General features: G+C 41.4%; 2 protein-coding genes and 1 long non-coding RNA gene across 9 annotated transcripts; 2 read left to right on the plus strand and 1 right to left on the minus strand.

The window, feature by feature from the left end:
- Positions 1-3822: 3822 nt before the first annotated feature.
- Positions 3823-11537, plus strand: LOC120803564. Its single transcript, XR_005709352.1, has 3 exons — positions 3823-3886; positions 8512-8584; positions 10916-11537. It is a non-coding gene; the product is annotated as an uncharacterized LOC120803564 (long non-coding RNA).
- LOC120803563 (formin-binding protein 4-like) lies at positions 6357-14129 on the minus strand. 3 transcript variants are annotated; one of them, XM_040152144.1, is made up of 4 exons: positions 14028-14079; positions 11530-12403; positions 9119-9180; positions 8695-8811 (listed from the first exon to the last, which is right to left on the minus strand). In XM_040152144.1, exons 2-3 carry the CDS (start codon positions 12059-12061, stop codon positions 9164-9166), a joined length of 549 nt encoding a protein of 182 aa, XP_040008078.1. In that variant the 5' UTR covers positions 12062-12403; positions 14028-14079; the 3' UTR covers positions 8695-8811; positions 9119-9163. The 3 variants fall into 3 exon arrangements, with proteins under 3 accessions (XP_040008077.1, XP_040008076.1, XP_040008078.1); XM_040152143.1 differs by lacking the exon at positions 9119-9180 and having other exon boundaries at positions 6357-8811; positions 11530-12233; positions 14028-14129; XM_040152142.1 differs by lacking the exon at positions 9119-9180 and having other exon boundaries at positions 6357-8811.
- dalrd3 (DALR anticodon binding domain containing 3) lies at positions 13766-27164 on the plus strand. 5 transcript variants are annotated; one of them, XR_005709351.1, is made up of 14 exons: positions 13766-14276; positions 15842-16149; positions 16498-16808; positions 17701-17759; positions 17934-18035; positions 18120-18184; positions 18569-18627; positions 18757-18839; positions 19091-19217; positions 20328-20386; positions 20589-20705; positions 20802-20870; positions 22109-22208; positions 22357-22459. XR_005709351.1 is itself a non-coding variant. In XM_040152138.1 (14 exons), the coding sequence occupies exons 1-13, from the start codon at positions 14043-14045 to the stop codon at positions 22474-22476; spliced, it is 1713 nt and encodes a 570-aa protein (XP_040008072.1). In that variant the 5' UTR covers positions 13766-14042; the 3' UTR covers positions 22477-22483; positions 26695-27164. The 5 variants fall into 5 exon arrangements, 4 of the variants coding, with proteins under 4 accessions (XP_040008072.1, XP_040008073.1, XP_040008075.1 ...); XM_040152138.1 differs by lacking the exon at positions 22109-22208 and adding an exon at positions 26695-27164 and having other exon boundaries at positions 22357-22483; XM_040152139.1 differs by lacking the exons at positions 22109-22208; positions 22357-22459 and adding an exon at positions 26647-27164.
- The last annotated feature ends 811 nt before the right edge of the window (positions 27165-27975 follow it).

Here is a 27975-nt window from a genome sequence, read left to right on the forward strand (position 1 = left end):
TATTTTTTCACGTCCTATAAAATTCCTACCTTCCAGGGGAAAACTTTTTTTTTTTTTTTTTTTTGGTATAAACAACACCCTGTAACTAATTGTAGGGAAAATACTTGGAGACATTTAACAAATGACTGCAAAAATTGACAGATCCCTTTAAACCCAAGAAATCCTACCTAAATCATTGGAAACTTCCATTCTCAAGACTTGTTTAATTTAAGCTTGACTGTAGACAAGTTGGACATTTATATATGTTCAGCTGGCCTGATGTGCTAGGAAAGGAAAGTAGGGCTCCTGTGAAATATTTTGTCACCAAACTGCGAAAACAGTCATTAAATGCACTACATGCAAGTGACTGTGAAGAGTTTGCATCTGGGTGATTTCATCTGGTATGAAAAACTATAAAGTGAGCTTTTAAAGGAATGGAGCTTGTTGAGAAGCTAATGTTAACACAGAAACTAAATTCACACACCTCTAAACATAAGTGCAACGTGGCATTTATTTCAGTATTCACTACAGGGAAGTAGAAGCAGAAGTACGTTGCCAGTCTGTCCAATCACGTTGCATTACAACTAAACTGTTAATTACTGAAGTAAATGGAAGGGCAAAGTGTGCAAGTGATGCCCACGGTTTTTCTCTCCGTCAGAGACCCAGCAGCCGCCTCGTCTCCACCTACGTCACCTTCCCACTGGTTGCCGAAGGTCTCAAGGGGAGGATCAGATACTCTGCCAAATCCACCGGACTTTCCAGCCTGAAACCCAGACAGACTGATAGGTCTCCGCCGGTCACACTCTGCTGGTCACACCTGTCTCGCATCATCCATCATGCCACATGTAGACGTTTCTAATTAACACACAAGGAAAGAGTCAATTTACAGGCCTCAGCTAGCACAACTGAAAGATCAGAGTTTTACATGAGGAAACACCCTGATCCATGGAATACTTGCATTACAACCAGTACCACTGCCGCTATTGCTACCATCACTGCAGGTACTACTTGTACTTCAGCAACTACTGCCATTACTGCTGGTGCTACTACTACTGCCACAACTGAGACAATTACTGTTAACTATCAAAACCCAGTGCGCTTTCATTAAGTGATTTGCTTATCGAAGGACTTCTAGACGTCAAAGTTAAGACATGAAGCCTCAATTTTAATCTAAATTTGGTGAGAAAGGTAGTTTTCAAAGACATTTAGTTTGCATAGAGCTCTGCATGGAATGACTCTAATTCCGCCTAAAGTCCTAACCAGCCACTGAAATGTATTGTTGGGGAAAAAAAAAAAAGCTCACTTTTCAATCAAATTCATTCCCATTTTAAACCCTAAACAACCAGAGGACTTTTGACACGCAAATCATCAAATTCAAAGCTTACTGGGACCCACTACTGTTACTACCGCTACTCGTTCTGCTGTCACTACTATCATCATGGCTACTATTAATGTCAGCACTGCCATTAATGCGTTACCGAATGTGTCGACCAAGCACAGGCTTAGGGGCCCAAATGGTCGCGGGGGCCCCTGCGTCAGAGCCGCTGTTCGACGTGACTGTTATTGACACGTCTTGTTGGAAAGTCACAGAGCTCAGGTCAAAGTAGAGGTCTCCTGATGGCAGTCTTTGATTATTGAGTATCTGCCAACTAAATCCAATCCAGCTTTTGTGGATTTAATCCCTCATATTACAGCTGCACATCGTACTGAGGCTACATTTACATTTCGTTAACAGGCAGTTAAATTATTATTGCAATTGAAATCTGAAGAGCAGAACCGCGCTGCTTTAAGAAAACACAAGCAGCACCTGAGGCTTTCATTGATTTGTATAATTTGTGTAGTGCTAGTATTCAGTATGATATCTGTATGGAGTGTCAGGGTGGATCTCTTCTTCGCAAGCGTCTAAACACAGAAGTTAGGCTGCAGGTTTTCAACAAACAGCAGCGCTTAAAAGATTTCTGCAGAATATCACTGAAAGACACGCAAAACGACCACAAACTATGCGTCCTCATTTTCTGTCTCTTTCTGGGTGTCTTGCACATATGTAGGAGGGGTGGGGGGCCTTTTACATGTCTGTGCTCAGGGGCCCCATTGTGTCATAATAGGTCCAGGAGTACTACTACTATTACTACACCTACTACCAGCACCGAAAAAATATTATTACTGCCCTACTAATACCCTAATGATAGTCAGTGGTTTTTGTGTGCCACATATCAAAAACCTGACTTAACCTTAATTATGCTTAACAACATAAAACAGCCAGGAATTTAAAACATGTATTTTAAAAGTGACATAATCTTAAAAATATGGTGGAAATTTAAGGTAAAAAAACGTGTAGTTTTCATGGCAGATCGAGTAAACTAAGTCACTACACAGGTTAAAATTCCAGATCAAAAACATAAACACTATTGGCAGAGTTGGACCAAAACTACACAAAGACTATTAGGACATATTCTAAAATTTCCAAGAGTGTTTTCTGGAAAGAACTGTATGTAATGTAATTTCCTAAATTACACAATGAAATTTTTTACGGTAAAATGAATAACTGTGCAAATTACAAACAATCATCTAGAAAATTTTATTTAATTCTATTTATTTATTAAAAGTGTAAGTTGAAAGTGCAATCACCTCTGGGGAACATCGTGGATGGGTCGGTCTGTTTCTCAGGGAACTAAAAAGGTCAGGGAGCAGCAAGGAGCTTCAGTCACAGCGAATACAAACTTTCAATTAAATTACAAAATAAATAAATAAATGAATGAATAAATTAAATAAAACAAACAAAAAACTAAATTTACTCACTTCCACCTGGTGTTATATAGCCACCCAAATTTGGTTTTATTTGTCCAGGTTTTGAGATCTTGTCTCTGAGACGTCTGCCTCTACCCCAATACAGTGAAGGTGAAAGGAATTTCATGTGTGGTGCTCAAAGCATTAAAAAAAAAAATGACATTTCAAAAATTACACCAACACCAAAAACTTCCCCAAACCGTGTCCTTGTTAGTCTGAATGTTCCACAGAACACACTGCCAACAATTTTCTTATGGACTGTTCTTTTTTTCTTATTTAGCATCAAACATTTCCAGTGAAACCCTCCAGTTTCTGAAAGACACGCCACTGTCGAATTTTTAGCACGAAACCTCAGCAGATAAATCCAAATCACTTGCATGTCTAGATACCAGTAGAGCTAAGTGACAAAATCTGCCTTTTTTTTTTTTTTTTTAATACTTTGGGTGAAATGACCCTTTATAAAAATATAAAAAGATTTAAATCTTGATGTTACTAGTGCAGACATGTAAAACTGGCAAAAGGCTGCACTGAGAAAAGAAGCAGTAAATCGGTTTTTACTTACGGTCCAAAAATAAATACATTACAAGCATAACACAAAACTATTAAGACCACTGGGGATCAGTTAACACGATGAACTGATTTCATTTCACCTGTCTGAACTGAGGATATTAAAGGTAGACTACATAAACGTTTGGATATCTCATAATATATGAAGAGGTTTAACTTCAATTATATCTAATCAGCAGAGGTTTGATAAATAAACTGAAAGCGCTTCAAGACAAGAAAAGAAATTCAAACTTTACATGACAACTGACCGCTTTTTCTTCACAAACAAGCAAAATTTTAAAGTCACAAACGACCTGACAAAAATCAACATTTATGTTCATTTAGAGTATATTTGAAATCAAGAAACAAGAGAGAGAGAGACTAAAGACAATCTAGTAGCTGTTGTCTCTGTCCAGAAGGGAGGGAGTGGATAAAGGAAGGAAAGGAGGAGTTTGGTCTGATCAGGAGAAGTGAAAGTGAAATGAATCTCTAGAGTATTTAAAGAGGAAGTCTGGACTCCCTGAGCTGTTGGCAGACAGGACCACAGAGGGGGACAGGACGCTCTGAGATGTTGGTGAGCTGGAGAACTTTTAGACGCTATTTTACGAACTTTATCAGCACTGTAACCTACACAAGTGTCTTTCTGGCAGCTCCCTGCGTACTTTCACTTTGCTTTCTTTCATTCCACCGGCTTTGCTTCTGAGTGCCAGTCCTCACTCCACCTCCGTCTATTTCCCCTTATTTGACTTCTCAACTTTTACCCTTTGTCCTCCCATTCTTCCTTTGTTTCAGTGATAGCGAGGAATGTGTTTGTTCCATCTTTCCTGTCATTGGTGGAAAGCTCAAAAGCATTCAGGTTTTCTTATCACGGGCTGAAGTATGGATGGCAAACTGAAAGCATGTTGGAGCTTGTGTTGTTTTATCTAAGTCTTCTTTCTTTCATCAGCGGCCTAATTATTTTATGTTCCAGGTTTCTTTGAAGCTTCTAAGGACATGAGAGGTTTAAGGCAGCTTCAAATCTGGGTCTCAAACCTGTTTTAAGCTCCACAGGAAGGAGTCCTACGATGAAAATCTCTTCCTTAAAATATTTCAGCTCTCTCCTTCCTTTTATCGTTGTATCAGCTCTTCCTTGTCAGACTGACCTCTTGTGCCCTATCTAATCTTGCTTTCTTTTTTCTCTCCGTTTCAAATGCACATCAGGTTTTTCGAGGTGGGGCACTAGTACCAAAGGACTATTTAGAAATCTGATACTGTAAATGACAGGTCAACAATCTCTGCTTCCAATATGTAACGGAGAAAAATTTGATAGAGCTGACATGTTGAGCCTCAGGCCGGTTTTAAACATGTAAACTTGACAGACTGACGGAGGTGTCACTGGCATTTTGCTGCCGCTCCTCCTCATGCAGTGTGTTGCAGCCAAAACAGGTTCAGTGCTCCAAATTAAGAAGACTGTTGGATTCCCAAAATGTGCTTTTACATTACATTGCCTAAATGCTTAAAAAAGTCTGCAGTGTTTTCTTAAATTAATCTAATCTCTGTTCTAAATATTCTTTGTTTCTTAGATACCACATACAGTAACTACCTTGATCATTTTACAGCATTCAATCAGGTTTGATCATAAGCATCTTTTTTTTTTTTTTTTTTTTCCTCTAAACTATTGTCGCAACTGTTGCGTATTCACAAGTTGGTTTCAGTGTTTTCTTTGAGCGAAGTCTGATTTGCTTACACTGCAATTTTTGTGGTTTCAATCAAGAGTTAGTTTAAAACCACTAAGTTCCAGCTGAGCGGATGGATGATTTTTAATGGCCGCCTTGTTTCATGTTACAACACAATGCAGTGAACTCAGATTTCCCGGTTCCGTTTGTAAAGAAATGAAGAGACAGAGTTTGATAAAACAGCTTAAAAGTGACGCAAATAATTGACATGCTAAATTGAAAGAACGAATGAAGTGAAAGAATATTTTCTTTAGAGCATCTAAAGTGTTCCAGTTATTTGTTAGTGAGATGTGTGTCCAGTTCACTTAGCAGGTAAACAAACAGAGCGTAGTAGAATAAACAAAGTAGAATACAGTCACTCAGCTAACACCGAGTATGTAACTCAAGGAGAGACATTTTCCATTCAGCTCAGATGTACTTAAAAATCACAGAACCATGGTTTCATCAGACTCTGTGAATCATCACTGGTGGTGTAAAATTAGATCCGATCATTGCTGACAAACAAAAACAGAACAAACTGAGCATGAGGAAGCTGATGTGTTACAACTGAACTTTCTGCCGCTCACACAGTCCCACGCTGGAAACCACGCTTACAGGTTATGAGGAGACACCAAAAACAAATGTAGTTCGAGGTCTTGTTACGGCTACATAAAGTTGGATTTTACTGGGGTAGACTGACCCTTTAGATATCCACACAACATTTTGGCTTAGTGTTTGGTTTCAAAACAAAATTTTTAAGAATGTTTTCTTTCTACGTGGGCAGTACACAAAGTAGGACGCAGTCCAATGTAAATCAACCAATGCGACGGACTGGATGGCACTGGTGTTCTTTCCTTCACATTTTTCATGACCTTTAGTTACTTTAAAAAGCTGCAACTAAAACTATTAGTTGTAAAACTTTGTCATTCTTTCAGAATCTTCAGAACAACCATAAAATTTTGACTGATTTGTCAGACTCATGTAATTTACATTCATCTTTTTTCCCCCTCTTCATAACCCTTTTTCCCCCCACTATTTAGCCATGCTGTCCAGACCAGAACTGAGCCCAGCCCTGAACCATGTTTTGGTGGGTGGGATTGTAACGGAACCCATAATGCAGCTGTGATTCTGTGCTCCAGCTGGTTATGGGGTCCGTTTCCATCCCACAACGCACAGGACAACCTAAGCAGATGGGCTGATGGCGAGTTCGTCTCCCTTCATCGGCAGGACAATACGCGAGCGGCGCATCCTCCTTTCCACCACACATCATGTATGATACCCTCACGTTTCAACAGCAGATTACTCTGTTTTTCTTAAGTCGGCTTAAGTCAGTTTGAAAATGAATCCATATTATTTCAGCTGAAAACTTTATTGTTCGTTTAAGGGGAAAAAAACAAAACAAAAAAACAATAAATTTAAAACAGTAAACCACTAGTAACAGTACAGAACAGTATAAAAGTATCTACAATGTAATTACACATCCCAGCTGACTGAGCCACATGAACAAACCAAAGCCTATTTAGCTTATATTTAGTGTACCCATTCTGTTTCATAAAAGCTAGTGCTACCTGCTCACTACTGGTCGATTTTAAGGTAGGACCACAGTTTTGTTTGAATTACATCAAATAAGAAAGTGAAACTAACACCATTATGGCAGTTTAATGCCGTGTTGCCATTTTGAAAATGGGATACCGTTGCGTAATGACTGAATTTTGGTTTGTTTCAGGTCACAGTCCGATGCAGGTGGTGTTTTTCCTCAATGACACGTTTTCTCCCGGATTGCTGACGACAGTAAACGCAACCGGGAATTTCGTGTCAGCCAAGAATGACACCTAGAACAGCGACTCAAGAGCTTACCGCAAATTACTTTATATACTTAGTTTGTACATACATATTGGTTGGTTCAAGGCAACTGCACAGTATTTCTAAATGGTATCTCTAATAAAGCTCAGAATTTTAAACTTTACCAGTTAGTGTTTTTTTTTTTTAATTTTTTTACATTATCCATCCCCATACATCATTTATGACCTGTGTTATGAATGGACTATCATTCATGAACCACTAAAGAGCTATTTTTCTTCTACTACAATGTTACAGCGGTGTATTCTGGCTTCCTGTCCCTGTAGGCTGTCCTACTGGGTGACACGGCTGAAACATGAAATGAACATCAATGACCCGGCCACGCTTTCTCTAACTGCCAAATCTCAACAGCGTTAACAGCCATGTTGTGCAGTAACTGTCATTATTTACTGAAGTCACGCTGTTGAATCGCTCTTCCAGCATATGAATGATCCCAAATGAAAGCAAATGCTTAGTAAAGAGTTTCCTACAACAAAAGGCCGCCGCTGCCGGTGCGACCTGCTATGCTTTTGCTGAGGAGTTTGGTTCACCGTTCACACCAACATGATCAGCTGAGGTGGTAGCAGAGGAAACGTTCTGCCATCCATACGTCAGATAACACACCACATTTTTTTTTTTTTTTTTGGGACCCACGTGTCTTCCTTCCTGCAGACTGAAGACTGTGGTCGCACTGCAGGTGTTAAGTCCCCAAATTCAGATGTTCAGCCACACGTGGCAGATCTGCTGTTTTCTGATCAACCCGCTTACAGCATAAGTCTGGTATCAACTCAGATTTACTCTACATGCACACATGGCAAAAAATGAAGATGGGGTGGCAAACTCAGATTGGGAGAAGCTGAGGATGAGACGTGACTAAACCTGACGCTGAGTTCAGTGGATGAGCTGATTCACACATTCGGCAGATTTCTGCGCATGCTCTGAGTCAGTAGGGTCAGAAATGTTAAATTAACCCATTTTAAATGAACACATTTATTTTAACACATCTTTAAATCATTGGTTATGGTTGTTATACTCTGCACGATAATAAATTTAGTACAAATTCACCAATTCATAGCCTGGCTAGCCAATGGAAACCGACTTCATCATCTGGCCCTTATAGTTATAGGTGTTCTATAGCGTCCAGTGTGATATTGAATTTTGAGTTTAAAAGATTCAAAGGTGTGCCGCAAACATTTTCGACATATTGCATGCCAAAATTGCATTACAATATGCATTTGACAAATTGTTTTTGTAGAAGTGGAATAATGATGCTAGAGTGGATCGTGGTGCCGTGTCTCTGTCGTTTTTCAAATTAGCGTCTGGTTTTTGTTCCTGTGCACTCATGTCTTTTCAACACCACTGTCAGTTTACAATGGTATTTCATGGTATGTTATGTCTATGGGTTAACTAAACAGATAAAAACACGAGCAGTGACTCAGAACAGAGCATGAGGGCCTGTAGTGTGAGCGTGGCCTGTTTTTAACCTGGATCTGTATGAGCTGCAGGCGAGCAGAGTTGAGATTAAAGGCAAGATGATCTCAGTGAATTATTTTTAAATCCAGTGAAAATAAAAGTAATGGGGGCTCAGGCACTAGTCAGCTGGTGCAGGAGAGAGTCAGAAGTGTTCCCTAAATAACCCTGTTGTACGATGTCGTCATTCACACAGGAAGCGGCAGTCAGCGACCTGAAGGCGCCGAAGGTGAAGGGAACCTAGAAAGCATCCTGTCCACGAACTCAAGGTGTCTCTCGTGGTTTTCTCGACTGATCCGTTCGTGCATGGCTACGAACTGACTCATTAGATTGTTCTGCATTTCCTTCTCGTGGTCCATTAACCTCTGCAGCCGGGCATCCTCCTGCGCCTGCATGGCGGCGTCCATCTCCCTGAGCTGGGCGACTGTCGCTGACACTAGAGCAGAGACTTGCTCCATTACTGTTGTTTTCTTTTTCTTCGATGGAACTTTGTATGCTAGAAAAACCAGACACAATGCAGCCTATCAGTCACAAGTCAATGACATATATATATTTTTTAATCATGTTGTCTCTGAGCTTCTACACATTGGACTTGGACTAAAGCAATGACTATGAGCCTGAAGTGCTGACTTTCAGTTGTAAGGGTCTTTACATCCACTAATAAAAATCATAGTAATTTCTTCTTTTCAAGTCCAATGTGCTGGAGTAGAGCCAACACCATTAATAACAAAAGCCTTTGTCTTCATTAGATCAGAATATGGACACAATATATGCACAATGATGTGATACAGGGTTAAACCTACATTGGATTCATTTGCAGGCTTGCATTTTCAAATGGCAACGAGAGGTTATGCGTCATTGAAATCTAATTTTTTAAAAAAAAACACACAAACGTTATTCCATTATTCTGCGACAGAAATGTAAGGGTGTGACATCTGCAAACTGCAGACAGCATGTTCATATTTACCCACCTGACTGGTCTGTGGGTCTGCTGTACTGGCAGTCTGTTTGATGGTCATTACATAACACAGGAGGATACCGCAAGGGAGTTCAAAATAAGAGTGGACTGCGGCAGACATGCTGCTGTCCACACGCTTGACCACTGACTGCACTATGATTAAAACTGGGCATAAACAGAAACTGTGGTGTGCATCTTAAAAGGACTAGATTAGCATTAGGCAAATTGCTTTTTCAAGTTGGAGGTTGTTTTAAGGTTAAACCCACTGGGCCAAATGATTACTAGCGCAAATTTGGAAGGCTAACTCTCCATTGTACATTCCTGCCACCAAATACTACTACTAAAACTATTGTATGCCTCATCAAAGTCAGAGGAAATGTCGCTAGTGTAATTGAATCCATTCCTCCCTCTATCAGTGAAATGTTCCACATTCCACTGGGTGCAACACAAGCACGAAGCATGAGGGATCCACACCTGTGTTGTTCAGTTGGAGGGTTGGTCTTTTCAGGAAACTCTGCACCATTTTTTCTCCAAACATTCCTTTGCGCATTGTGGCCAAAAAGTTCTATTTTAACTCCATCAGTCCACAGGACTTGTTTCCAAAATGCATCAGGCTTGTTTAGATGTTCCTTTGCAAACATCTGACACTGAATTTTGTGGTGAAGACACAGGAAAAGTTTTCTTCTGATGACTCTTCCATGAAGGTCATATTTGTGCAGGTGTTGCTGCACAGTAGAACAATGCATCACCACTCCAGAGTCTGCTAAATTTTCCTGAAGGTCTTTTGCAGTCAAACGGTGGGTTTTGACTTGCTGCACTAGCAGTTCTCTCTGAAAGTTTTCTTGGTCTTCCAGACCTCAGCTTGACCTCCACCATTCCTGTTAACAGCCCTTTCTTAACTTCATTACGAACTGATTATACGGCTACCTGAAAACACTTTGCTATCTACTTCTAGCCTTCTCCTGCTTTGTGGGCATCAGTTATTTTAATTTTCAGAGTGCTCGGCAGCTGCTTAGAGGAGCCCATGGCTGCTGATTGTTTGGGCGAGGTTTGAGGAGCCGGAGTATTTATAAAGCTTTGAAATTTGCATCACCTGGCCTTTCCTAACCATGACTGTGAACAAGCGTTAGCCCTTACAAGCTAATTAAGGTCTGAGACCTTGGCAAAAGTTATCTGAGAGCTCAAATCTCCGGGGTGCCCAAACTTTTGTATGGTGTTCCTTTCCTTTTTTTCCACTCTGAACTTGTACAAAACAAAAACAATGCACTAATCTTGCTTAAAATGTTGGAAATAATGTTTCGCCTTTAACTTGATGCCTTTTGGAGATCAGTTCATCTTCTACTCACTTAACATTCAAACTAACAGAATTTTTAACCTGGGGTGCCATAACTTTTCCATGCCACTGTAATTTAAAAAAAAAAAGTTTTGAAGGGAAGAAGGAGTTTTCACATGTCTTCAACAAGGGATAGTGATAAATGCCTCCTCATTCTGTGCCTGCAGCAGTGCAGAGTTTAAAAAGGTTTTACAGCTTAAACATGTGGGCTGTTTGTCTGACTCCACGTGAGAAGAGTCAATAACTAATCTCTGGCAGTTTTGTATACTTTTGTTGAGTACTGATGTGTCCATTCTCGCCATATTTTAGTGTGCATTTTGCGAGACAGAGAGCTCGTAGGACTCCATACAGATGATGGTGCAGCGACCACGGGCCAATATAGACACCGGGCTCAGCAACCAACCCACCACACTGTCTCCATGTGTGCATGAGGACATTTAACTTGGAAAGGTGCCCCTATTGCCGCTAAGGCCCTCTGTATGGTTTGGTTAGGATAGATGGTTCAACTTTCAGTCCGATTTTAAGATGGAAAAAACCCGGGTTCAATAATTGGATGTCTAACAAATCTCTTTTAGGAAAATTTATCTTCTCCCACTGTTTTATTTACAAAGAGCAAAACGTTTAGTTAAAAAAGTCAAATCCGTCACCTACCTTGCAAAACTAACATTATAATTGTCTGACTGTCAATCTTTGAGATGTCCGTCTAGCTCTCTCTAACTTTTGTTACTTAAAATTGATATAAAAAAAGGGACCTGAAAGAATTAGCACTCTGTCAGTGGATTTGATACTGGAGTTCAGATTTGATCAAATGCTGTCAAACTCCCCAACAAACCCCAGCTCTCAGTGGTGCGTGGGACCTCAGGAGACAGGAGCCCGCAGGTCATCCAGGTATATTTTCTTCGAAAAGAAACACCTATACTTACTGGCGTTAATGGTGTGTAGCTGTTCCGATGGGCTGTACTGGTCCTCGTCGTCCTCTGCCTCCACCGGACCCAGATGTTTGTCAACTTCGTCCCAGAGGCCGACTACAACCTCCTGATGCTCCTCGCTGAGGACAGATGGCGGCGGCGGCGGCGGCGGAGGTGAAGGAGGTGGCGGCGGCGGCGGCGGGGGCGAGGAGGCAGGTGGGGGTGTGGGACTCCTTTGCCGCTTCACCGGGTTCCCCGCGGGGGCACTCCCGAAAACCCTGTGGCACTGCTCGTAAAACGGCCAGTCGACGCGGTCGCTCCCGCATCGGGTCTTCTGCTGGTGGTACTTGATGTACTGCTTCCTCAGCGCCTTCAGCTTGCTGATCACCTGCATGTGTGACCTGTACACCCCCCTCTCCGCCAGCAGTTTGGTCATCCTGTTGTAAACTACGGAGTCCTTCACCGTGCCCGTGATCTGGTTGCGGATCGCCTCCGAGCCCCGGATGGTCAGAAGTTCTTTGATTTCGTTCTCCTGCCAGTTGTGCATCTTCTCTCTTGTAGAGAATGCTGCAGCTGAAGCTCTCAACTTACTACAAAGACCTCCCTTGTATATTTGCGCCCTTTACGTCACATTTCTGAGCCGGAAGAAGACGTGCTAAGCCCCATTTATACAGCCTGTCCAAGGCGGGAATGTTGCGCCGTTATTCCGCCTCGCCGACCTGTATAAAAAGGAACGATCACGGAACGGGGGACACTGGTGTTCCGGCATCGAGCCGGCAGCGGACGTGGTCTCAGAGCCGGTGTCGTGCCCAAAAGTGACCGTCTGCCGAGACCGCTTTAGCGTCCGCGGGAGCGCGCACAGCCTGTTAAAGCCGTATCGCCCGGGGTGCTGCTATCCGGATCACACAGTCGTGACACACACAGACACACACACACACACACACACACACACAACTTTATCTCCGAGCCAATAGCAGAGCTACGTTTTCGTGAAACTTTGACGTTTCTTGTAACCGAGTAATCACAACTGTGGCCGAAGAAAGGTTTGCAGTTTATAGCGTAATGAGCCAAACACTCAGGTGATTTATATGCAATACTATAGTATTGTTTCTGACGTGAGTTTGGTATGTCTACTATCCTTGTTTGTATTCGGAAACTAGACTGTAATGAACATGATTTAAGGATGGGTTATTTATACAATAAAGAAATGACATCTTTTGCAATTATCCTTATGACTCTGCATTATTTGACCTTCTCTGTGTCCTAGATGATAACCAGTTCAGTCCTTTTTACCAGTTTAAATATCTACCTTGTGACTGAAAGGCTGTTTCTGACTCAAAATGCCTTGATTTCACTCTTGATTGTCATATTTGACAGATTACAGTCTTTTTTTACCTGGTTGTTTTTTTCCTACAAACAGTTCAAAACACAAAGGTATCCTCGTAAAAGACTAGGTAAACCAACAACTATAAATATTTGGGAAACTGGACCCAGTGATTATTTTTTTGGCATTTTTGCTTAAAATATGTCTTAAATTATTAATTGATTAATTTTCTATTGATCAAGAAATCAAATAACGTACTATATTTTCAAATTCCTTAAGATGCTTAATCGAAAGCTATTATCAACTGTTATAATCATAAGTGGTAGTAATAGTAGTAGTATTAGTGGGTGATATTACTTATGGCATTACTCCCAAATGACACACTCATGCATATACATTACTTGGTCAAAACTATGTGGACAGAACCATTACGCACCCCTGTGTGTTTGATGATCACCTCCCTTCCAGAACCAGAAAACCACGGCCACTAATATGCCGCTAAAACAGCCTCCTCTCCTCCGCTCGTGTGGCTGCGGGGATTTGTGCCAGCCACGGGAGCATCAGTGAGGTCGGGCACAGGTGTTGGGTGATAAGACCTGGCTCACGGTCAGCTCTCCGTCTCATCCAAAAACGTGTTTTGACGGGGCTGAGCTCAGATATCTATGCAAAATCAGTCAACATCTTCCAGATCAACTGGAAACACTATTTCTTTACGGATTTCACTCAGCGCACACATGTACAATCGTGTTGAAACAGGAAAGTTGGAAACACACTGTTGTCTAAAATATCTTTGTCTATTGTAGCATTAAGGTTTCCCTTTATTAGAGCTAAGGGGCCCGGCCTAGACCATATGCACAGACAGTAAGTGTCCACATACTTTTGGTCGTGTAGTGTACTTAAGATTGCAGTTACTCTGCCATGCACTCGATGGCGCTATGAGGGACATCCCACTGGTCCAACACGGAAAAACTCCCCGACAGAAACACAGATTGCGCTTCGCTAGTTCCGCGAAAGGCAAAAACAGCCGATGCAGTCCTCCTTTACAGCCAATATCGATCTATGATCAATCGTGCGGCTGGAATATCGCGTGTAACTCGGCCGCCTGCATCGGCGCCGACCAGCCTGTGCGCGTCTGAACGGAAGACATGAGCGGGGTGTGGGTGTGCTGATAGCCTGGTAGCAAGCTCACCTGTTTGTGTCGGTGATGGAGAACATCGAGGAGCCTTCGCCCCTCCGGATCACCCCGACCGTCCGGGCGCTGAGCTCCGCACTGCGGGGGAAGCGTGAAAATGTCCCCGATCCCAGCCGCGGAATCGGCGACAGGATCTTCCCCGAGCCGGAGAAGCTGTGGTTCAAGGAGAGCAGCGCAAAAAACCTGCGGAACAGGGACTTTTTGTCGCCGACCACGATGCTTAACACGCTGTATGCGGACGGACAGGTTGGTCTGACTGGTACCTGTTGGCTCTGCCAGCATTTTATTGGGTTTATTGCTCATTTATGCCTTGTTTCATGTCGCCAGATGCGCCGAAGAGAGTTGTGTTCGGCTGAAAGCCATTTTTAAAAAAAAAAAACAAGAGTCACCCCCGGGCGCTCTCGTTAAACGGTACCAACACAGCTAGCGTTAGTTAACACGCAAAAGTGTCTATGCTAAGAAAGTCTACGTTTTATTCTTCCGCTAAGCAGTGTAGTTCCTGGACGGTTCCTGAAGGACTCCTGTTTACTAGGGTGCGAGTGAATTTGTTTATTGCAGTAATAATAATAAAAAGAAGAAGGAGAATAAGGATTACTAAATAATAATGATAAAAAAATATATTGTTAAAATTGTATTATCCTTAAGGCTTTTGCAATATTGGTAACTTGAAGCGTACTGAATTGAATTGAATTGAGTATTTAAAGGGACGGAAGGTGTTTTTTTTTTTTTTTTCTTTTCCCCAACCGCTTCGAACGTGACTCGGCCAATAGGAAGAGAGGACCGGAACTATCTGCTTTATAGCGCTCAACTGATTCCAGCTGCCTGCCTGGAAAAGAGAGGGTAGCGCAGACTGGACTCTCGCAAATCCTCAATAAACACACATAAAACCCTAAACCATCAATACGTTTCACCGACACAGACAGTCCGCTGACTTTGCCCCATCACGATCGACCAGGCACTAGCAGCCTGCGGCAGTAATTATTAACCCAATATGGGTCAGACACCCAAGAAACACGACGGCACGAAACCACACCGAGGCCTCTCTCGCAGCCTGTTCACGCCAGTCAGTCAGTCAGTCATAAAACTGTGAGGTTATAAAGATTAGGTCCGAGTCATGTAATGCACCTTTCAACCCCCACCCCTGGCACGCTGCGTCTGCGAACACGTTCGTGCATCCTTGTGTAGGAGGAGGCTGTTTTTTGCGTGTGGTGTTCTGCATCATGAGCCCCTATGATGTGTTTACGCACTAGAAATGCATTGATATGGGTTTTTGAAGCAAACAGCAATAAAGTTTTTTTTTTTAATGCCACTGACTGACAGTCCGAAACAGTGCATAGCTTTAAAGCAACAGCCAAAAAAAAAAATATATATATATATATGTATGTATGTATATATGTGTGTATATATATATATTATATAATATATATATAATATATAATATATAATATATATCATATATTTTATATATATATATATATATATACACACACACACACACACACATATATATACACACACATACACACACATATATATGTATATATACATTAAAAAAAACCCAAAACAAACACGTCAACTGTATTTATAATTTTTAAGTGTTAAGTGACATACTACTAGAAAAGAATGTCTAAGTGAGATATCTTACAATATCAATTGATATCAACTGCTTGTCATTACACTGTGTCAGACTACCTCTGGAACTTGGCAAATATGCATGTGTAGTTGCCTGAAATTCCGTTTTTTCCCCCTCATGTCATTCTCGTGCATGCATGAACATGATGAGTCTCTAACCCTTCCCTGTATGCACCCAGGTCCCTCCAGCGGTGATGTCCAGGGTCCTGTCCCTTCGTGGCAGTGGGGTCCTCCCTGTGGCCGGTGGGGAGGTGATGGGTGAAGGGCTGAGGGTGAGGGTGGACCGGGCTGCAGCCTTCAGGGCCGTTCTGGCAGGTGGAGTCACTGAGTACCTGAAGCCCTCAAGTCAGAGGCAGGGCTGTGTGGTGCTTAACTGCCCCGCGCTGCACCCGAAACCCAACACACCCACTCCTGATACACTGACTCTGGGCCAGCTGAGGACTGTTCTGTTGGCTGACCACATGGGGGCACTGCTAAGAGGACAGGGGTGAGTCTGTGAGTTAATTCCAGCATGACCCTCCCCTAAATCTACCACATCACATTCCCTTGCTTTACTCTCACTTTATACAAATTCCTTTGTCCTTTATCTTTTACTTCTGTATAACAATGAAACTGCTAAAAGTAACATGTACCAAATATTTGAAGTCATGAAAATGTGATCTTGGGCTCTGGGATACTTTAATGGGGATTTTTCAATATTTTCTGACTGTTGCAAAGACTAAATAATTAATCGATTAATTGAAAAAGTAATAGACGGGTGTAAAGCTTATGAAAAAAAGTGTTTGTTGCAGCCATAGGTGTAGAATGCTGATGTGAATCTCCTTACCTGTCTCAGATTTGCAGTGTCCTATTGCCCCACGCTTCCCGAAGACAGCGACATCATCGCCTTTCTCCAAGCTCTAGGAATCGACTGGCCGACAGTCCCAGCCAACTGGACCAACGAGGAGCGGGAGGAGAAGATCCAGGAGGCGCTGGAGAACTGCCCATACAGGGAGAGGGAGACAGAGCGAGGCAGGAAGACCAGCGGAGGCGGAGGAAGGAAGGCGGAGGAGGGGGAGAACGAGGCAGCGCTCAGAGTCAACCTGACACGAGTGTTCCAGGAGGAGGGGCTGCTGGGATACGACCCTAGCCTTGGTACCTGCACAGGTAAGGCCACAAGGGGGTGTGTTTGGGCTTTGCTGCTTTTTTGTTCTCAGTCATTTTGCATTTTGTGAAGGGATAAAAGCAGGTTGTGTGACATGCACTTTGTTTCTACAATGACTGAATATAACAACTTCAGTTAAAATGTTTATGTAAACAAAACATAGCCTACTTTTCTACTGCTACCTTGTCTAATGACGGATGTGATTTAAGAAACTTGTCCCCATCCAGTCTGAAGGCACTTGAGAGGATCTAGATAGATTTTATCCATTTAAAATTAAATATGCAACACAATAAAGTGTGCAAAAGTGAAGGGGTCTGAATACTTTCTGGAAGCAGTGTACATTAAATGGTATCTAGCCATCCCGATTTGGTTTCATGCGCCAAGGTTTCTGAGATATCTGTTACTGAGATTTCCCTTTGCCACTCTAAAACAGTGGAACACGTAGTACTCAAAGCTTTGAAAATGGCATTTGAAAAACTCAACAGCAACACCACAACAAAATATGTTGTGGTTTTTTGGGGAGTTACATGCTAGAACCATTTGTAGGCAGGGCCAGTAAATACTTTTATATTCATGTTTGTCTACAGATTAATCAAGGAGGACACAACATATGAATTAGTGTTAGGACAGGGCCAGTCTAGCTGTTTGCCCCTGCTTTCAATTTTTAATACCAAGCTAAGCTAACAGTCTTCTGGCTCCAGCTCCATACATAGTGGACAGGCATGACAGTGGTATCACCTAACTCCTTCTTCCCTAAATGCTGAACTGTTCTTTAGTATCTTGGCAGTGTTTCATGTGTTATCACAGTTCTAGGCAAGAGAAAATAGTAGTAGGGTAACAGACAGCTGGTACCATATATTTGCTGATAAGAGACTGTTGGTATATCTGTTTCAGTACAGAGAGACAGTGTTTCCCACGTGGCGCAACTGGATCTATCCACAGCCGACTGCACAGTGAGAAGCACATGCACACACACACACACACACACACACACACATTCTCACGCACTCTCTCTCTCTCTCATACACGCACACACACACAAATGTGCCCTAAACAAACACTTTTTCCTCATTAAAAAACAGACAAACAAAGCATTGATTTGTATATCCTTGCTGCATCTTCCATAGGTAGCCATGGCAACGGCATTACATGTGACTTCCTGTCAGGATGAATTCCGCCAGCAGCAAATAGCAATGCTGTGGAGAGCCAGTGGGGCGACACACACACAGGTAGCCACACATACAGTACGCACACACACATCATGTACTGCATTGTGTTTCTATTTATGCCTGCTCTGCTCTCTGTGTCTGCAGAGACATCTGGTGTGTGGGCCTGTGAAGACTCCTGGTTCTCACCTCACTGCTGCACAGTACCTGCAGTAAGACACATCACTTTTTTTCGTCTATAGTTTAATTTCTTCTCATCTCTTCTCACCATTTCTTTCCTTGTCTTTAAGTTTTCTATCTTCCCTCTTCCCTCTATTGTCATAACTTCCCTCTCTCCTTTTCCCTCCCCATCCCTTCTCCGCCTCCACTCTCCCTGGCCTGATCTCCACCAGACTGATCTTTATTCTGACAAAGGACACTCTTACTAGGATCCTCTCTGGACTGTAAAATTGCAGTTGTAATTAAGCAAAATTAAAGGAACAGTAGTGGATGTTAATGGTCTTTTCCTTCATCCCTATTTTATCGCAGTACATTTTTAACCCAGCTGTCTGTGTAAATGAGGCCTCTATTGTTTGTGTCTTCCTCCTCTCCCCCAGGCTCAGAAGAGGACAGATGAAGGAGGCCTCGGAGATGAAATATGGAGAACAAGTAGAAGGTGTGTTTGCACATGAAACAGTGCGTGTTTATGCATATGGTCAGTGTGTGTATGCTCCTTACTTATTAAACTGACCTGAGATGATGAAATGAATAAACTGGCGTGAAATACCGCCTCGTCCTCTTCTAGGTCAGACGTGGGATGACATCATCCGGGTCATGACCTCTGCCACTGTCAGATTTGAGCTGCTGTCAACCGTCCACACTAGTCCTGTGAGTTGTCATTACAGCTGAGTCTTTGCACCTGAACGTGTCCTGTATTGGTGATGCGCTATGTGTGTGTGTGTGTGTGCTGAAGAGTGTGTATTTGTCCCAAACACCCTGCACTGATTAATTAAGGACGAATTTGTTTGATATGGCAAGCTTGTCATTCATGAACGCCTCTCTGTTCACAGAGAAAATAATAACAATTTGCTCAGTGATGTGATTAGTTGAGTCAGAATGATTGACAGCTGTCGGTTTAGGTGACACTGGACGTCCAGAGGGAAGGGAGTGTGTCCACCAAAGGGCCAAGAGGAGGAGTGTTTGTGATGTACAACTGTGCCAGACTTCACACTCTGTTCGACAGCTACGAGAGAGGAGTAGAGAAGGGTGAGATTTGTGCTTATCAGGCGATTCATGATTCATTTCTCCGATCAGCATCATTACAAACAACCAATAACTCAGATTGCTGTGGCCTGGCACTATTACCTAAACCTCAGAATGGAAAAAAAGGGAAACCTAATAAGAGAGAAAAAAAAATGGGTTCTGTTTTTTTTGGAACTCAACTGAAAAGAAGCAGACACACAAATGCTGAAATTGACCATCTTAAAAGTCCAGCAGGATTGTGATGTTGACTTTGATGAGTTACAGCCTGATGTAACTGTATTTACGTAAAAGTGTCCTGTTGAGCATTTTTGAAAATCCGTATAGATAATGTAGTGTGTGTTTCTAAGACTCACAGAAGTACCATGTAAAAATTGTATTGTAAATTGGTGCAAATGCAAATGCAAATTAGTACTCTATGGCTGTGGTTCCAAACAGATGGGCTCAAGAACCCCTTCACGATAACCCTGCAACAAACTGGACGAGTTTTTGGAACTGATCATTAACATTTCACCTCAAAAAAACACAGTGGCTGTGGAGGATTTGTGGCTGCACAGGACAATGCCTTGCTAGGCATAGTGATCCCGGAATTATCGATGCTCAGGCTTGATCGCTTTGTTCTTTTTTTCATTAGGTGAGGTCAACCACTGGCCACGGCAGAAGCTGAATGTTTCAACCGTTTTTTAAATTCATTACTTTTTCCATTTTGACCATTTTTGCTTGCTTGTAATCAGTTTTCATATGCTTTCAATTGCAAGACATGGTGTTAAGGGGCTAAAATGGACTAACATCAGCGGGAAACCCAGACATATCCTGTGTGGCCGGCCTTCTGTAGCTAGAAGGTTACATGCTATCGTGACTATCATTATACTGAGGATCACTCGGCTTTTAAATTTCTGCCTAAACAAAATTTTGTGCATGTTTTTTTTAAAATCAAATCATAACATCTTATTTTGTCAAATCAGTTGAGCTAGTCCACAATCTTTTCATGTTGGGAATCACTGCTTTATGGAGTCTAAGCTTATTATGTCTACAGTTATTGCTTATAGCAAGCTTAAATTTAGTTTGTGGATCAGCGTGTATGTTCATGTAGTTTGTCTGCGTGTTTATCTACAGGTCTGTACCCAGAAATCCCTGAGGGCTCCCAGCTAGACTTCTCTGCTCTGAAAGAGGAGGTACGACTTTACTTTATACTGTTATGTTAGTGTGGTCTGTATTGTGCTTGTGTGTCTCCCCTTTCCTCTCTTTTCCCCTTGCTTTCATTTTTCTCTTTCCATCAAGGAATATGTTAGACTGTAAACTGTTCACTGTATAAGTCCTGACAGCAACATTTCAACATTTGATCCTGACATTCTGTCCCTGTGCTGTGACTGACAGGGTGAGTGGCTTCTCCTTTTCAATTTCCTCATTCCGTTCTCCGAGCTGATGGACCAATCGGGACAAGCGTTAGACGGAGAAGGAGGAGGAGCCAGAGTCAATATTAAGACAGAACAGGTAGGAAGATTTAGTTGAACAGATAAACTGTCTATACGGTGCAAATTGTGCTGTTGAGATGTTAGTGTAACTCATAAATGTTTTTGTGCTCCTCAGATCTGTAAATTTCTGGTATCTCTCAGTAAAGACTTCAGCTCGTACTACAACAGAGTCCACGTGCTGGGGGTGAGGACGTATTTGTGTGTGTGTTTCCATAGAGAGGATAACATTGGATTATGTCATAGTTATTGTGCTCATGAAAAAAGTTGGTCCTGTGTTTGTAAAGTACTCGTATACATGTATTGATTTATTCACTTCGGCGGATTTTTAAATCCTCCGGTCTTTTTTTTTTTGTAGATGAATGTCTGAACATATACAGTTAGGTATATAAGTATTTGGACAGTGACACAATTTTCGTAATATTGCCTCTGTACATCGCCACAATGGGTTTAAAACGAACGAATCAAGATGTGATTGATGTGTAAACTTTCAGCCTTAATTCAAGGGGTTTAACAAAAATCTCTCATTAACCGGCCATCATTAGGCTGAAAAAACAAAACAAACCTATCAGATCTATCAGATGGATAGCAGAAATTCTTAAAAGAAGGAACGCACTGGTGAACTCAGCAACACCAGAAGGACTGGAGGACCATGGAAGACAACTAAAGTGGATGATTGCAGAATTCTTTCCTTGGTGAAGAAAATCCCTTCACATCATCTCGCCAAGTCAAGAACACTCTCCAGGAGGTAGGCGTATCATTGTCGAAGTCTACAATCAAGAGACGCCTTCATGAATGTAAATAGAGAGGGTTTACCTCAAGGTGCAAACCACTGGTAAAACTAAGGAACAGAAAGGCCAGACTAGACATAGAAGCAACACAAGAGCTTCTCAAGGCAAAGAAATTGAATATTCCTCAATGGCCACATCAGTCACCTGACCTCGACCCAATTGAGCACGTTTTTCACTTCCTGAAGACAAAACCGAGGATAGAAAGACCCACGAACAAGCAGCAACTGAAGGCGGCTGCACTAAAGGCCTAAAGCATTTCAAGGGAGGAAACTCAGCATTTGGTGATGTCCATGTGTTCCAGACTTCAGGCAGTCATTGACTGCAAAGGATTTTCATCCAAGTATTGAAAATAAACCATATATTTATAATTATGTTAGTTTGTCCAATTACTTCTGAGCCTCTGAAAAAGAGGGACTATCTATGAAAATGGTGGTTAATGAGATATTTTTGTTAAACCCCTTGAATTAAAACTGAAAGTCTACACTTCAATCACATCCTGTTGGCTTCGTTGCAAACCCACTCTGGTGGTGTACGGAGGCAAAATTACAAAAAAATGTTTCACTGTCCAAATACTTCTGTACCTAACTGTATATGTTTGGGTATGTGTGTTCCCTTCCTATTTTACACCATACAGAGATTCGAGTATTGATAGCCCATTGCCCCCGTCTGGTGACTTTGTCACTGACAGAATGTGATTACTGACCAAAAGAACAGAAACCCCAGCTCACTATTAGGTCAGCAATATTTAAACTTTTGTGTGTCTCTTTCTAAGTCTCTCTTTGGATCATCTATTCCCTTTCTCTTTTTTACTTTTGTAACTCCCACACATGCTCTTACCATATTCTTTCTATTGTCTTTTTGCCCTTCTTTCCTTCTTTCCAGGAGCCACTGCCTCATCTCTTTAACCAGATGTTTTGTCGTCTGTATCTGTTGAGAGCCCTGAGAGAGCTCTATCACAGCGCTCTGGACACCCTTAACCTTCCCCCCATCAGGCAACTATAGCCTCGACGTAATTCACTCTTCCTGTGGTCACTGTTAGCCCTACGTCCCCTGGCCGCACCACATACTCTCTCACACGCACTCACACACGCACCCGCACACGCATCCACGCATGCACACACACACACACACACACACACACACACACACACACACACACACACACACTCACCTGTGTTTTGCAATTGTAGCTTCATCGCATAAACACACTGCTTGGAAATTAAGTGTATCCATCTGACACATTCTTAGCTTTCCCTCTGTTTTGGCGTTGTTACAGTCAGTTATGAGATACCGTTTTACCTGCCCACTATGTAGCTTCTAGAGCTCATCGTGATTGATTCCTGTAGCTGGACAGACGCCATTACCCATCAGTCCTGTAATGTGACCTTTTTAAACTCTGAACTCTGCAGATTGATTTAGTTGGAAAATGTGCACAGTTTTTATATCGTTGATGAAATAGTTTGATACTTCTACTGCTTGCTTATTTTCCTTCTTGTCAAGCGTTAGATGAGAAGATCGATCTCTCTCTCATATCTGTGCGGTAAAAATGAAACTACCGTGAGCAGTAGCTTAGTCAGCTTAACACAAAGACTGGAAGCAGGGGGAAACAGCTATCCTGGCTCTGTCCAAGGGTAAAAAAAATCTACCTACCAGCACCTCTAAAATTCACTAATTAGCACGTTATATCTCATTTGCTTAATCCACACAAAAACCGAAGAGTAATAACGTCAATTTGATATTATAAAGGGCTTTATGTGTTTGACTTTTTCTTGGCTGGGACCGGTTGCCAGGCAATTTGCGGAGTCTCCAGGAAGTTACTGGTCCCAGCCAAGAAATAGTCTGGCACATAACCCCCGTAACACAGCAGACTGTCGTTTTTACACTTTGGTTTTTGTATAGGTTAAACAAACAAATCACTTAGTGAGCTTAAGAGGTGCTGGTAGGAAGATTTTTTGGGACAGAGCCAGGCAAACTGTTTCCCACTGTTTGCAGTCTTTATGCTAAACTAAGCTAACGGGCGGAGAGAGTGGTATCAGTCTTCTCCTCTTAACTCTCGATGAGAAGGCAAATAAGCATATTTCGAAAAATGTCAAACTATATAAGATCTCCCACCACTAAGCATAAAAGGCAACGGCCAAATGGGGCAAATGTATAGCGTCTCAGTTAGCGAAGATTTTCTTTTCTGTTGAAGCTCAAGTTTGTAATCATAAATTCTGCTCTAATCAAGTGACCATACAGTACATTCATACAGTATACCCACTGACCTAATAACCCACAAAACCTATTACTATAACTATGACTTTAGTGCCAAATTCCCAACCTTAGTCTAGGCGTCCTCCCTAAACTGTAGTAAGACTACTTCAACTTTTTAAATTGCCTTATTATTATCTCAGTATCTCCCTACTTAATTTCACTAACAGACCCTCCTCTTTGAAACACATTTCAGTGTCTCAGTCACTGTCTGTAAAAAAATCCAATTTTTTTATGAGGCTTTGTTGTTCAGGGCCCACTTTCATGTATGCTCGCCACTTTGCATTTATCAATGCCATACAAATATTTATTGTCAGTTTAAAAAAAATAACCTGTAGACCTGTACAAAATATATAATCTGCATTATGAGTCTTAATTGCTGTGTTCCTATGATTATTCAGAGCCCTCAGATTAGTTATAGTTAAAGTGCTTGACAAATCACAGATGTTCAGTATCAAAAAACATGTACCAGGTGGGACAAAAACAGTACATAAGCAGCATTTAGGTCCTCGTGCCAAAATGTTAGGATGTGCATGAAATGGCATGAAAATAATATATATGAAGAATTTTATGCCAAAATTGTTCAGTTACCCACCAGCTGATAAAATGTGCCAACACCCTTCTGCTACACATTGTTTTGTGCTTTTTTTAAAAAAACATTTTTTTTTAACTAATTATCTCCCGTTGAAACAAAACAGTACACAAAGATCAAATATCTTACAAATTCACTTCTCACTGCATGAAATTGCCTATGGATTTCTTAATGACTTTTTTTTTGACATTTTCTTTACTAAAGAAAAGGGAACGGGATGTTTACGATATGCTGATTTATTTACAGTAACTGTTTTGTCAAGTGCCGCTGTAATTACCACAGTATTAAAGCAGAAGAGATGCAGGATGAGGGACTTTCATTTTTTCATACCTTATACTGTATCTGTAAACAGATGTACTGTATGTATACTGTAGATGCAGTATGTTCATCTTTATCAACGGTGTGTTTCTCGTGCTGCCATGTTTTCACCCATCAGGCCCCAACACCTCTGACCGTCACCCATTTTTCCTTCTTTTCTCCCTCACCTTTGCCTTTATTCTCTACTATATTACATACTCACAAACCAAGTCCTCGTATACAGAGCTTTAGCTTGCCACAGCTTTTGGATGTTCAAGTACTTCCCATAAATCTTCTTCAAGCAGATTTCTTGAAAATCCTGAGTCAAGCCAAGGGTCCAGGAGCAAAAATAATGCTTTTTTGGAAGGAATGAGTTACTCATCCGATACAGCTTTGTGATAAACATCATCAGTTTCTTTTCTCTTGTTTTCAAGAGTTACAAAAGTACGTCCCACAATGCAACAATGCACAGCTTTGCAGCTACTAATGCTTATAGTATTTGCCCCATCCTCACAAGGCATTCCTTCCTATCCTGAAAAATCTCTATATGTCTCTGACCCTTAAGTATATTTGCCCAACTGAATCTAAACAATACTAACTTACTCCTACACACATGTGTCCGCCTACAGTTTCTGTGTCTCTCCTGTCTGCAGAATTCAAATAACCATGACAGACTCTCTCACTGTGTGTTTGTCTGTGGCTTCAGTGTCAGACAAATGTACATACTGATACTGTTACTCTGTAGATAAATCCCCTTGTGCTCCCTTGCTTGACACTGCCCTTAGGCCACATAGATACACCACTAACCCCCACACTGCATGGATGTACAGAATATGCTATTAACAGTGATCCATCACTGTAGTACAGCCTCTCCTCTCGCTTGGATTCCTATCTTGGTGTTTTCTTCCCTTCCTTCTGCTGATCATCAGTTCCCTCCTCTGGAGTTCATTTATTAAAGGAAGGCACAGAGAAATGGCTGATTACAAGCCAGAGATTTGCATCTTGAAAACCTGGACCTAATTCAGAATTCTGTGGGCTACATCAAATATCTGCTCAGATTTTCTGTGATCTTCATCACAATCTTAAAGTTGTTTCTATGGGTAGGAATGCCTTCGATTTACGATTTTATTTGCTCACGTGAAATGTTTATAAAGTCTACTCCAGTATAAAGTTTTCATATTTGATAACTAAGGCGTTCTGCTGTCTTTGTACCCTGGACAGTGTGGTATATCCCAGTTAAAACACCTAGCTACTTTTTTTTCTCCATCTCCTCCTGTATCTCTACTGTCAGTACAGACCTATGAACTGTATGTTACATATACTGTAAAGCAACTCTTCTTTGATCCTTGTTTTGGTGAGTAAACCAGTATCAGAACATTTGGTTCTGCTGCATTCAAATTGGAGATCATTAGTTTATAAAACTTTCCTCAAATTTCCTTTCTTCCTTATGCAATTCTTTCCAGGCATCATTTTCTTCCCTTCCTTCTGCTGATCATCAGTTCCCTCCTCTGGAGTTCATTTATTAAAGGAAGGCACAGAGAAATGGCTGATTACAAGCCAGAGATTTGCATCTTGAAAACCTGGACCTAATTCAGAATTCTGTGGGCTACATCAAATATCTGCTCAGATTTTCTGTGATCTTCATCACAATCTTAAAGTTGTTTCTATGGGTAGGAATGCCATGGATTTACGATTTTATTTGCTCAGGTGAAATGGTTATAAAGTCTACTCCAGTATAAAGTTTTCATATTTGATAACTAAGGCGTTCTGCTGTCTTTGTACCCTGGACAGTGTGGTCTATCCCAGTTAAAACACCTAGCTACTTTTTTTTCTCCATCTCCTCCTGTATCTCTACTGTCAGTACAGACCTATGAACTGTATGTTACATATACTGTAAAGCAACTCTTCTTTGATCCTTGTTTTGGTGAGTAAACTAGTATCAGAACATTTGGTTCTGCTGCATTCAAATTGGAGATCATTAGTTTATAAAACTTTCCTCAAATTTCCTTTCTTCCTTATGCAATTATTTCCAGGCATCATTTTCTTCCTTCCTCTGTTCTTCTGTTCCTTTCCTTGTCTAGTTTCTCTCTAAACCCCCAGCTGTCTCCTGATTTCCCAGTAATCTTCCCTTGCCTTACTGTTCTCTCTTTACATTCAGTCAGTAAGAGAGAAACAAAGAGAAAAGGGGGAAACGAGCTAAGAAGATGGAAGGAAGAGAACTGACTAACTGATTATGAGCCAGATGGCAACTGTGGAAATATGCCAGGTCCTAGATTTCCCGTCTCTCACTGTTCTTTGCCATTATATGTGGGACAAATCACAAGGGTGGGACCAGTAAACTTCAGTGCTGATATTCAGTATATATAAATTTATCATTACTTGTATTCTAAATGAATATGTGTCCTTTCCTCCAGAATTGAATTCTTGTCTGAGTTGAAAAGCTGAAAAGATTATTTATTCCATCCTACGACTCTAAAACACAGAGAATTAAAATTATCCATTGTATCTGTACCTGTACACGTGTGGGATCAATAAATTATTTCTAACTCCACCAATCCTCTTGATTTTTTTTTAAATCTGTGAGATTTTAGTTTAATTAAATAGTTCTGGAGTGAGACAAAGAGGCAGGCGCAAGTTGGTAGACATAATAGTTATATGATAAGGTAATAACTGGAATAACTGTTTCTTTTTTAATTAACTTAGCAGCACAGACAAATCAGCTGATTGCCTTAATAATAATAATAATGCTATTAGTGGAGAATTTCACCATGGGTAAGGGCTCTAGCACCAATTAGCGTGTAGCGTAGATAGAAGACAATGCAGGCAATTACTGGAACCTCTAAATTTCAGTGGAGAGAAGATTGTAACTGGATTTTGTTGGTTAATGTCCACAATAATCCTGCACAGCTGATTCCCAATTAGCTAAATTTAGCAATGAAGTAATTAAAAGTTTAATTATCCACTAAAAGACCACTATAATCAACTTAAAATAATAGCAGAGATGAAAGGAGGAGGATCATGCCATCGTGGTATTTTTCCTGAAACCATTACGAATGAGCTTGATAGATAAAAGTAACTGCTACATGGCATCTGTGTCTCTGCTTTTTTGTTGGTTTGGTTGTGTTGATGGTGTTATTGGTACACTTTGTAGCCTCACAGCATCAGAGTAACCACCGTGTCAGTGAAGTGTCCTTTTCCACGAACTAAAACCTCCATATTAATTAAATGAATTGCCTAATTTGTGTTTGTCTGGTCTTCAATAAAAGCGGGTATGCTGGGATGACTGTGGACTCTGTGGACTTGACTGTGGTTATGAAGCTTGTTCTGTTGAAGTCCCTACTCGCTCAGGTAGAAAGCAGCCC

This window comes from Xiphias gladius, chromosome 18, assembly GCF_016859285.1.
Source record: "Xiphias gladius isolate SHS-SW01 ecotype Sanya breed wild chromosome 18, ASM1685928v1, whole genome shotgun sequence".
NCBI classification, from domain to species: domain Eukaryota; kingdom Metazoa; phylum Chordata; class Actinopteri; order Istiophoriformes; family Xiphiidae; genus Xiphias; species Xiphias gladius.

Excerpts from the sequence above, each read along its gene's own strand:
- LOC120803563 (XM_040152143.1), bottom strand. The coding sequence starts at position 12,061 with ATGCACAACTGGCAGGAGAACGAAATCAAAGAACTTCTGACCATCCGG. Across the intron at positions 8,812-11,529 it reads GCTACACACCATTAACGCCA|CATACAAAGTTCCATCGAAG; the intron begins GTAAGTATAGGT and ends TGGTTTTTCTAG.
- dalrd3 (XM_040152138.1), top strand. The coding sequence starts at position 14,043 with ATGGAGAACATCGAGGAGCCTTCGCCCCTCCGGATCACCCCGACCGTC. Across the intron at positions 19,218-20,327 it reads CGAGAGAGGAGTAGAGAAGG|GTCTGTACCCAGAAATCCCT; the intron begins GTGAGATTTGTG and ends GTTTATCTACAG. Across the intron at positions 20,387-20,588 it reads TCTCTGCTCTGAAAGAGGAG|GGTGAGTGGCTTCTCCTTTT; the intron begins GTACGACTTTAC and ends TGTGACTGACAG.